This window comes from Amblyraja radiata, chromosome 28, assembly GCF_010909765.2.
Source record: "Amblyraja radiata isolate CabotCenter1 chromosome 28, sAmbRad1.1.pri, whole genome shotgun sequence".
NCBI lineage: Eukaryota > Metazoa > Chordata > Chondrichthyes > Rajiformes > Rajidae > Amblyraja > Amblyraja radiata.
The window spans coordinates 16,855,320-16,866,637 of record NC_045983.1 but is presented as its reverse complement, the minus strand read 5'-3'; the positions used below and the strand labels follow the sequence as shown (position 1 = coordinate 16,866,637).

The following is an 11,318-nucleotide window of genomic DNA, read 5'->3' as shown; positions in this document are numbered from 1 at the left end:
GCGATATCTATTCTGCTGATAGAAATATCCTTTTCTGATCTTGTTTTGATTCTGAATGTTCTCTGAAGTATTTTAAGAAGTAAATGCATTTACTTTGGTATCCCATGAAATATGAGAATGTGTGGGAGATGGCATTTGATTTTTAATGATGCCACTATTTCCAATAAACATTATTACAATTATATGATTAATAACCAAAATAAAATGTTCCATGATTTCTTATCCTGATGTACTTGAGTACTCCTCCCCCCACCCCCCACACTCCTTTCCAGCATTAGATAGATAACGCGTGATCATCAAAGGGCTTCTGTATTATTTATATGAAAATAGTACCAGAGGGGATTTGAAAATCATCTGTATTATTTTAAGAATAAAGTAATTGATTGGGATCGGGGAGAATGCAGAAGGATTTGTCCATATATTTATTTGTGAATAGCTTTAATTTTTTTTTTGAAGCAACTTAATCAGATCATTAATATTTTCTTTTCATGAGTAGAAATTTTGAATTTAACACCTAAGGTGACAAAGGCCAGTAAAATGGTGGAATAATTTTACAGCCAACATTCCCTTTAACAAAACAAGACTCGTTTTGTTTTTGCACAAAAACCAAAATATCGAAATGCTTAAAATATTGGCATTAACTAATCCCATATGACTGTTCTTAGGATGCTTCAGTTGTGTGAAATACTCAGTAGGATGTAGTCCTGGTGAATTTGTGCTATTTTGTTTGGAGTTGATTCCACAAACGATGAAAGAAAATTAGCTGGTTAATGGCAATGTTGCCTGAGAATAATAATAGTCTAGATGCACGGAACCTCCTTCAGATGTTACTTGTTTAAAAGCTTGCCAGCTGCAGTTGGGCATTGAATCATCATCTTAGATTATATCCACAGAACCCCATATTGGATTTCAATTGAGAACTTTAACTGGGCGAGTGTGACACATTATGATTCCGATTTAGGAATTCTTCCTGGAAAGTTGACCAAGTCATTAACTTGCCAGTTATAAGGGAAAAAAAACCAGCAGCAGGAGCAGAAATATCCAATTTGAAATTATTATTTGATCCATTCTACTTTGAAAATGGGTACAAATGATTGGATGCATCTTCTAACTTGGGTTTGAAATGTAAAGAATATTCCAAAGTTTTATTATTTTGCAAGTTTTTATTTTATCCATGCTGTCCTAAAATATAACTTTAAACTGTCTGAATCTCAAAGGTATTTTTTGCCAGTTAAACTATCATCACTATCCAAATTCTGGTTGATGTTATCCTGTCGCAGATGTGATTTGTGTTGCTCAGCAGAGTTATCTTTTGACCTCATGATTGCATTTCCTACTTTCTCAAGGGATTCCCATTCCATGCATGGAGTTACACTGCTGGCTATCCTATACCTTTGAAAAATAAGCCTTCCACATTTTCAACACAGGATGCTTTGCTCACTTCCTCTAAATTCTATCAAAATGTTAGAATGTATGTATGTGAGCAGCAGAACTATGCTCTCCCTTGTGCTTGGTATTCTTCTCCTCCAAGATTCTTTGCTTCACTAAGGATTGCCACTTTGATTTGGGCCCTGCTTCTCATTGCATAGAAACATAAAAAATAGGTGCAGGAGTCGGCCATTCGGCCCTTCGAGCCAGCACTGCCATTCAATGTGATCATGGCTGATTATCCACAATCAGTACCCCGTCCCTGCCTTCTCCCCATAGCCCTAAGAGCTCTGTCTAACTGTCTTTTGAATGCATTCAGTCAATCGGCCTCCACTGCCTTCTGAGGCGGAGAATTCCACAAATTCACAACTCTTTGGGTGAAAAAACTTTTTCCTCATCTCCGTTCTAAATGGCTTACCCCTTATTCTTAAACTGTGGCCCCTGGTTCTGGACTCCCCCAACATCGGGAACATGTTTCCTGCATCTAGCTTGTCCAATCCCTTAATAATTTCATATTCAGTTCCCAGCTCCGATCCTCTTGCAGTCATGTCTCTGTAATTCTCACAACATTATGCCTACCAATCTCTAGCTGAGCCTCAAGCTCATCCACTTTATTTCTTATACTTCGCGCATTCATATGTAACACTTTTAATTTGGTATTCACCTCCCCTCTCACACCAGATCTCACACCAGATTCACCTGACCTTGCTAAAGGTCGCCCTTTATCTAGTTCACTTGCCCCAGTTTAGGATAAGTGTGTTCTTTCATGATTGTAAAAGTATATCATTCATCATCTGCATCAAGTTTTGCAATTTAGTCTTGGTCTCCTATTGCTGTGAAATTCAAAATTGGTGCAAGTTTTGTAAGTCGAAAAGATTCAAAACTGCCCTCCATCTTTAACCGTCACCTTCAGCACAAAACTGTTCTTCCCCACGTGCAATATATACAAGTCAAGTAGGTGAGATTACTGGATACATTTTCCACCTTCCAACTCTGAACATTTGAATTAGTTGAAAATACTGTGCATAGTGAAAATGATAAAACCCTGATTTTTAAATTTTTTTATTTCTTCTTTTTTTTTTTTTTCCCCCCTCTGACTTGTGTTTCCAGCTATCATCAGCAGTTGGAGGGCTGTGGAAAGGGACTATGGCATGAACTCCGGCAGACTTACCACAATCTTGTGTTGCTTCTTGTAACTGCTGTTCGTCAGTTTAACACTGAGAAAGATTGGTAAGTAATTACTTGAACAGAATGAATGAATTCAGCATTTGGTTTAGTTTTATTTTGAGTCCAGCCTATTGTTAAATGAAAGAACACCAATACAGTCATCCATTTTAGAGTTTTGACCATCATACTATATGCTCCTGAGCAGTTCTTTCAATGTTGTTGCCATCCAGTGCTTTTTGTATCATAACTGGTTGCCATTGAAGAAACAAGAGCAGCTTTAGGCCATTTGATCCTCTGCCATTCAGTAAGATCATGAATGACTTTTTTTTACTCAGTGCCTCTTTTCTGTACCAGTCCCATCTCTCAGTATCCAAAATTCTTGATCCTGTCCTGAACATATCAGTGACTGAGCCTTCACTCCCTTTCTGGGTGGAGAATCCCAAAGATATACTACTTCGTGTGAAGACATTTCTTCTCATCTCAGTCCCAAATGACTGACCCCTATTTTGAATCCCAGCCAGAGGAAACATCATCTGCTCATCTACCCTGTCAAGCTCCGGAAGAATTTGTATGTTTTCATGAGATACTGTTTTGTCTTCAAAGCTTTTGAGAGTACAGGCCCAATCTGACAATCTCTCATGATAGATTTCTTCCTTCTTCTCTCTCGTGTCTGGAACCAATCTGACAAACCTTTGCTGCAAACCTATAATCAAAAGTTTATCTCTAGGTGGGCAGACTAGGCATGCTGAGTAATTCCAGGGTTGGTCGTGCAAGGAGATATTCAGAGACTGCATTCTGAAATCAATCAATTTTCTCCAAATATGCCTGACCCGCTTTTTTACGTCTTTTTTAAGGAGACACTAACTGTTTTTGTGCTTGCGTAAGGGCCAACAAACCGTTAGCTTTCCTTTTTGTCTCACCAATGCTTTTGATTACCTCATTAGCTTTCACTAATTTTCTATTGTATTTATCTTCTACACTCCCATATTTAGCACATGTATTGAATAAAAATGGATATTTAATTCCTGGATCTCACATCATAGATTCAAACAATGCGTACCGAAATATATACCAAATACTTCACATCTGAATTCCTCTAGGAACTAATGTCATGCTACTATGTAGGCAGGTACTATGCCAGGTGGTTCAGAAAGGAACCACGGGACTCAACTACCTTCTGGAAGGTACTTTCAAAACAATGATGCCCGGCCATAAGACCAGAGCAAAGCTTTTGCCTATTTTACCACAGAGCAGTTGCAGTCACTGACAGTTTCATGAACAACAGGTACCCACTGATTCCAACATCTGGTAGCCCAAGTCATTGGACAGGTGATACAATGTGGGGTGGGGAGAATTCAGGTGGAGTGGATGTGAGGGAGTTATCCAGGTGCTGGACTGAACAGAGCATAATTTGCCCCAAGATATAATATAGAGAGTATACCTCTAAAACCCTTGACTTAGAATGGCTATTTTTATATATATATTGGAGATGCAATGTGCTCATGTATAAAATATCCAGCAAATAATTCAACCAATTTTCTTTTTGCTGTTCCCTATAGTGGCAGAGTTGACAACATGGTTTCTAGTGGATTTATGCCCCATTGTATGTTTCCTTTAGGTCTCTGCTCCCAGCTCTGTCCTGTGTTCAGACCTGCCTTCTACATTTACTGGATATAGGTTGGGAGCCACTGGACATATCCTTTTTCAATGACATCAAGTTACCTGATCTCCTACTGGCAATGTCACAAGAAAATATCAGTATTCATGACAGCGCCATTCAGTGAGTATAAATCACAATATGGTGTATGCCTTTGAAATATATGAAATGATCTTGTGCTCTTCGGGCTAATGGAATTAAGGGATATGGGGAGAAAGCAGGAACAGGGTACTGATTTTGGATGATCAGCCATGATCATATTGAATGGCGGTGTTGGCTTGAAGGACCGAATGGCCTACTCCTGCACCTATTTTCTATGTTTCTATATGGTAGGTTGATCATTAATGCAAATTGGCTATGGGTTTATATATCAATACATGTTGGTGTGAGGGCAAAAGCGGGCAAGCTGTGCTTCAGGATAAAGTGACAGGGTAAGTGAGGGTTTGGTAATACATGAAGGTGGAAGAGTGGTGAGATGATGAATGCAACGTGGTGTCGTGGAGGCTGATTGCTGGCTGGATTTGCTGCAGGATAGAGCGGGAAGGCATTGGATTTGGTGCAGCAATCTAGAGCAACAAACAAACCCAAAACATCACCCATTCCTTCTCTCAAGAGATGCTGCCTGTCCCACTGAATTACTCCAGCTTTCTGTATCTATCTTCTGTTTAAACCTGCATCTGCAGTTCCTTGCTACACACCCCCACATCTCTCTCAAGTGGCTTCACTGCTCCTCTCACTGTGATTCCTTATCTGTTCCACACTGAGCCATGCCGCACTGATGTTATATTGACTTGTGGAGTGGAGGTGTCAATAACAGGTTCAGGACAGAGTGGAGTGGGAAGTTGGTTGCTAGAAAGAGGATTGCGGAAGTGGCGAGACAAGAGGCAATTGGTGCGCCATGGAAAGGTGAAGGGTGAGGGGAGGGAAGGGGAAGGTGAAGGTGGAAACAGCTAGGTGGGTCATCGCCATTCTGTGGAGAAAGATGGATTCCAGTGCTGGAATCTGATAAATAGGGATGGTGCTAATAGAAATCAATAGTGTTTGGTACACAATGGGGTTTGGGGTGGTGGTGGTGGAAAGGGGTGTGATTTTCTGGTGGTGGGTGAGATTTTTTTAAATGGAAGCTGACACGTACCTATCCAGCCATCAGACAGACAGCATGAACAGTTTTCAACTGATAATGAAGCTTTGTTAACTATTTGCCTGATGGACATGTTTATTTAGCCAGTGGAGTGAAGAGGATGAGATTGCGGATTATGAATGCAACAAAGAATGGATGGATGAATGTCAGGATGGAATACAGCTGCGGGTCTGGTATGATAGGATGACCAATGCTACAGCTGAAGAGAAGAGGCGAGTAAGTGAATGTTTTAAGTCATTTCATTATCCCCAATGTTATGGCACGTAGTTATTGTGCAGTACTTTGCATTAGAATTGTAAGAAACCAAAGTTTAGGTTTGTGAACTTTTCTCTCTTGTTAATCATTTCTTTCCCTTAGAGTATGGAAATAATAGAGTACAAAACACTTTCTGTGGGAATTGAGAGAAGTAATATAATTTTCCCCGGAAAGTTTTTAACAAAATATATTTTAAGTTGCCGTCGAAGATGGGTCTGTGAATAAAATTCTAGTTTACCTTTGATAAATACATAAAACAAGTCATCAGCAAGTGTATCTGTTAACTGCACACCACTAATTCATTAACGACTGCCACTGTTTCTGATGAAATAACTTGAGTTTTAGCGTCTGGAATTGTAATTAACTATTTGTTTTTATGTGACAGATGCATATGTTTGTTGCACGTTACTGTGACCTGCTGAATGTGGAGATATCCTGCGACGGATGTCATAAAATAGCACCGTGGCATCGTTACCGCTGTCTCCAGTGTCCAGACATGGATCTCTGCAAAACATGTTTTCTCGGTAAAAAAAATGAAGTGCTGTGAAGTAAAAATGCCTCCGTTTTTCTAGGCTGCTATTAATGGCTGTTAATTAATTAACCTTCTTCAGGAACTCGACCCGAAACATCACCCATTCCTTCTCTCAAGAGATGCTGCCTGTCCCACTGAATTACTCCAGCTTTCTGTATCTATCCTCTGTTTAAACCTGCATCTGGAGTTCCTTGCTACACACCCCCACATCTCTCTCAAGTGGCTTCACTGCTCCTCTCACTGTGATTCCTTACCTGTTCCACACTGAGCCATGCCGCACTGATGTTATATTGACTTGTGGAGTGGAGGTGTCAATAAGGGGTGGAGGCTTCAGCTGGGTTCCCTGCATAACTGGAGAGTGAAGGAGTTTACACCAAGTTCCTAACACAGCAGTGCTGTTATTATTAATAAACCTCTGCCCTTTCAGTGCTGATCCTATTATTATTATTATTATTATTATTATTATTATTGTTCCTGGGAATTCATCTTTAGCAATAAGTGAGAAGATACCTGTGGGGTTGATGAGCATGATGTGAATAACATCTGTTTGCTTCTGTGCAAAACAGGCTCTAAATGTTCCCAGAAATTCACCCTGTCTATTGAATTGTTAATATCTAGCTAGCCTATTTCATTGCCAATATTATCTTGTTGAGACCAAAGTTCTGAAGCCTTAGGTTTATAATGTGCATTGAAAAGCTTTAGTTTGCATGCCATCCCATCAAATGATCGGGTCAGTTTATACTGTGGTGATTTTTCCCTTTAGGAGGAGTGATGCCTGAACATCATGAAGATTATCATAAGATGGTGAACATGGAGTACGCGTGTGATCACTGCCAGGGGCTAATCATAGGCCGCAGGATCAATTGCAACGTATGTGATGACTTTGACCTTTGCTACGGGTGCTATTCTGCAAAGAAATACCCTGACAGGTAACCGACAATGGTGCTATACAGCACTAGAATTACTACTTCTTAATTACGGATTGTATTGTTGATGACCCAAAAATGAAGTCGGCAACATTCACAGTTCGTTTTTTTTAAATGAGATCACAGAAGCCATTTGGTCTGTCAAGTCTATTCCGCTTCACAGATATGCCTATCCCATCACTCTATTCTCTTACACACACCTCTTCAGTGCCATTTAGACAAGCATGTAAATAGGCAAGTAATAGAGGGATATGGTCCATGTGCAGGTAGATGGGATTTGTTTAAATTGGCATCATGGTTGGCATCGAGATCGTTGGCCACTGGCCCTGTTCCTGTGTTGTAGTGTTCTATGTAACTCCATCCTGATTATCATAACACCCACCTTCACTATGGGTAATATACAGAGACTATGGTGGGTCTCAAACATCAATGAGGCCACGGATGATGTGTGACCTCCACACTGACAGCACTGGAGGTAGGATCATATCTCGGGTGCTGGAATTAGGAGGCAGCAGCTTTCGTGCGTAACTCATTTGCAGGATTGCTATTTTTACTCCCTCAAATGGTGCAGCCATCTGTTCACCCTGTTATTAACAGATGTGTCCACTTCAAAGACATCGCTGTGAGCTTTCAGCAAATTTGATAAATTATTTGGCTCCCTCTGCCTCTATTGGGGAGTCTCGGGAAAATAATTAAATGAAAGCAGCGTTTGTCTGGCCACGAGTGTGCAGATTTGTCTGGCCACAAGCTCTGCCCTTGAACTGTGCTTGCAACACTTCAGCAGTATGCACAGTCTGCCCTTGTCTCCTTTCACCTTTTGGGTGCTGCCGCCGTCCTTTTTGAGTAACTGTTTCACTCGTGATCAGTCGTCTGTCAATTGTTTAGTATATTGTTGAAGTTTAGTGTATAATTGAACCCAGCTGACTAAACTACTTAAGTAATAAGAATTATCTCAAGTGTGTTGTTCCCTACCCAATGTCTGTATCATTCTTCATGATTTCCTCTTGTACCAAAGTAAATCTAGTAAACTAACCTGGCAGGGAAGGGTGCTGCAGGGGAACTTTTCTGGCTCTTATTCATACTATTTTGTAATGACTTTTTTACCTTTGTCAATTGTTAATAAGTTGGATGGGGAGATGTACTGTTTCTTATCGAAGCGCAAACTGCTGTAGGACCTTAACGTATCAGTCAGCATCTTGGGAGGGATATGGACAGATGATGTTTCGGGTCAGACACGAGGGTCCAGATCCTCCTGAAGAAGGGTCTCAACTGGAAATATTGTCAGTCCGTTTCCCTCGACAGATGCTGTCTGACCCAGCTATTAGTTTTTTTTTGCTCAAGATTCCAGCACCTGCAGTCTCTTGTCTCTATTGTTTTCCACATTAATTTGAAGCTTTTAATTTCCCTGCAGCCACTTGCCTACACACAGCATCACGGTGTTCCCCATGGTGACGATTCGCATCAGTGACCGCCACCGTCTCATCCAGCCATACATCCACAACTACACCTGGCTGCTGTTCAGCGCACTGGCCCTCTACACGGCCGACATCGTTACAGAGCAGAAACCCACCAAGGAGAATCTGGACCCTTGTGTGCAATCTCAGGCTGAGGCACTGGAAGCTCGCTGCACAGAGCTCATCACTGAATATCTAATCAAAGCCCATCAAGGAAAAAGTAAATGTGTGCGAGGTGATCACTGGTCAGCGCGGACTCGGTGGGCTGTATCTCTGGCTAAACTGGCATGAGCAGGTGATCGATGGTCAGCGTGGATTCTGTAGACAAAAGGCCTGTCTCTACCCAATCAATACTCAAACAAGGATAAATAAAAAGTGCTGGAGTAGCTCAGCAGGTCAGGTAGCATACCTGGAGAATCAGCATGTGACGTTTCACATCGGGATCCTTCCTCAGACTAATTGATTCTGTCAGATCAGATTCATCAGATATGTCTGAAGAAGGGTCCAGACATCATCTGTCCATATTCTCCTGCGATGCTGCTTGACCTACTGAATTACACCAGCACTTTATGCCTTTTTAAAAAATAAACCAGCATCTGCAGTTCCTTGTTTCTACTCAGATGGATACTTGTTTGAACTAGTGTTTCATCTCTGTTGCTTGTATTGGGCTGTTACATACTGTAGTGTGAATGACCCAGTCAGCTCTACTCTCATTGCCTATGCATTGTCTAGCGCTGTTACAAAACCCTACTATCAGTGGCACTCCAGATCTGCCCACTGCCTGTGTGTGCGATTCTGGAGGCTGTTTGGGTGGGTGGGGGGGGGGGAGGGGGGAGGGGGATTAAAATGCAGGTTTGTATTGGTTGTCGGAGAGGAATGTGCTCGGACTTCAAGCTGATGAAGAAAAATTGATAGGCAATCCCGCCCCCGTTTATCTAAAAAAAAAAGTTGCTGGTCGATTGCATCGCTGAATTGAAGTTAAACGCGACTTCTAACGGCTTCAACACGGATCGCAAGAGCAGGACAAAACAAAAGGAATGTCGTTTATTTAACATCTTTTCTTGCTTTTTGGTGTGGTTTCGTTTTAATCTGATGATGCAAAAAATGTTATTTAGGCCCCGATACGATATCGGCCTACCATAGGGGCTTAGACCATAAATTTTGCAGCCATATTCCGCTCGATCACAATCCAGAACATCCACTCAAGATAATCAAATTAATTATTTTTTTGCACAATCATGTCATTAGAACATCTAAATCATCTATATTTTGTGTTATTGTCTATCTACGATCAGTATTTTCATACTAAATATCTGAAAACTTCCACAGTAACGTTTTAGTGAGATGTTTAGTAAGAAAATATTGTTCGTGGATAGACAAATTACAGGCCTCATTTTTTAAATGTCAAAATTTTGTAACATTCCTGGATTGTCACGATGTGCTATCTTCTTTAAAGCGTGCAAATGATCGAGACATCCATTGTTTGATTATATTTTGTCCCAGGTCTAAAGAACTCTGCGGTACTTTCGTTACTCTCCAATGCAACGAGTGAAAGTGAGATGGCCATTACTAATACCACAGCAGAATCTACAGCGGAGATGCTTTCCACAACTGATCAATGCACCAGCAACCAACATCAGGTCAGCGTGTGTTCTACTCAATTGTACAATACAATTTATTTGTCATTTGAACCTCATTGAGGTTCAAACGAAATGTTGTTTCTGCAGTCATACACACAAGAAAAAGAACCAAGACACAACACAATTTACACAAACATCCATCACAGCGCATCTCCTCCTCGCTGTGATGGAAGGCAAAGACTTATCTCTCCCCTGCACTCCCCATTCCCCTCCCGATGTCAGAGTCAAAGCCCCCGGCGGGCGATGGTAAGTGTCCCGCGGCCATTCAAAGCCGCGCCGGGCGATGTAAGGCCCCGCTCCAGGTCATCTTCAACCCCGCAACTCGGGCGGGAGAAGTCGCCGTTGCGGAAACCCCGAAAAGTGGTCTCCCAGCAGGGACCCACGGGCTCCCGGTGTTACCGTCCACCAGAACTGCGGTAAGCCTCCGAATCTCCGGGGTCGGGTCGCAGCCGAGCGCCACCACAGCTCCTCCCGCTCCGAACTCGGCCAGCTCTACGATGGTAAATAGGTCCGCTGCTCCGCGACTGGAGCCCCAGGTCGTTCCGATTGGAGGCCGCTCCACGGTGCTCGGCCCCAACGACAACGGAGACCCGACAGAGAAAAGGTCGGGTTCTCCTTACAGGGAAAAGATTTTAAAAGTTTCCCCCACCCCCCGCCCCCCACACACATACACAAAATTATTTTTAATAAAAACTACATTCAAACGAGACAAAAAATAATAAAAATAATAAAAAAACAGACGGACTGCAGAGGCCGCTGCGACGTGAGTCGTGCCGCCCACCGAACTGTGTATTGTGTTCAAAGTCTCTGAGACCACACCCTTTGAGCTATGTTTCCTAAGTTGGTTCAACTAGATAGTCTTGGAGCCAAATAGAACATAAAACAATATGGCACAGGATCAGGCCATTCAGCCCACAATATCTAATCTATGCCTGCACATGATCCATATCCATCCATTCCCTGCATATCCATGTGACTTTACAAAAGTCTCTTAAACGCCACCATCTTATCTACTCCCACCGCTATCCATGGCAGCACATCTAGGCACTCATCAGCCGCTGTGTAAAACAAAAACCTATCCCTCGCATCTCGTTTAAACGTTTGCCCCCTCTGATCCT

The 11,318-nt window shown here is 42.0% G+C and overlaps 1 protein-coding gene across 6 annotated transcripts in view; it reads left to right on the top strand.

The window, feature by feature from the left end:
* Positions 1 to 11,318, top strand: part of zzef1 (zinc finger ZZ-type and EF-hand domain containing 1) — a 143,504-nt gene that overhangs the window by 68,478 nt on the left and 63,708 nt on the right. For all 6 annotated transcript variants that reach the window (XM_033045933.1, XM_033045935.1, XM_033045932.1 and 3 more), the window contains exons 31-37: positions 2,539 to 2,658; positions 4,214 to 4,375; positions 5,477 to 5,609; positions 6,034 to 6,172; positions 6,944 to 7,109; positions 8,518 to 8,780; positions 10,064 to 10,200. In XM_033045933.1, the coding sequence (XP_032901824.1) occupies positions 2,539 to 2,658; positions 4,214 to 4,375; positions 5,477 to 5,609; positions 6,034 to 6,172; positions 6,944 to 7,109; positions 8,518 to 8,780; positions 10,064 to 10,200 (1,120 nt within the window). The remainder of the gene's footprint in view (positions 1 to 2,538; positions 2,659 to 4,213; positions 4,376 to 5,476; positions 5,610 to 6,033; positions 6,173 to 6,943; positions 7,110 to 8,517; positions 8,781 to 10,063; positions 10,201 to 11,318) is intronic.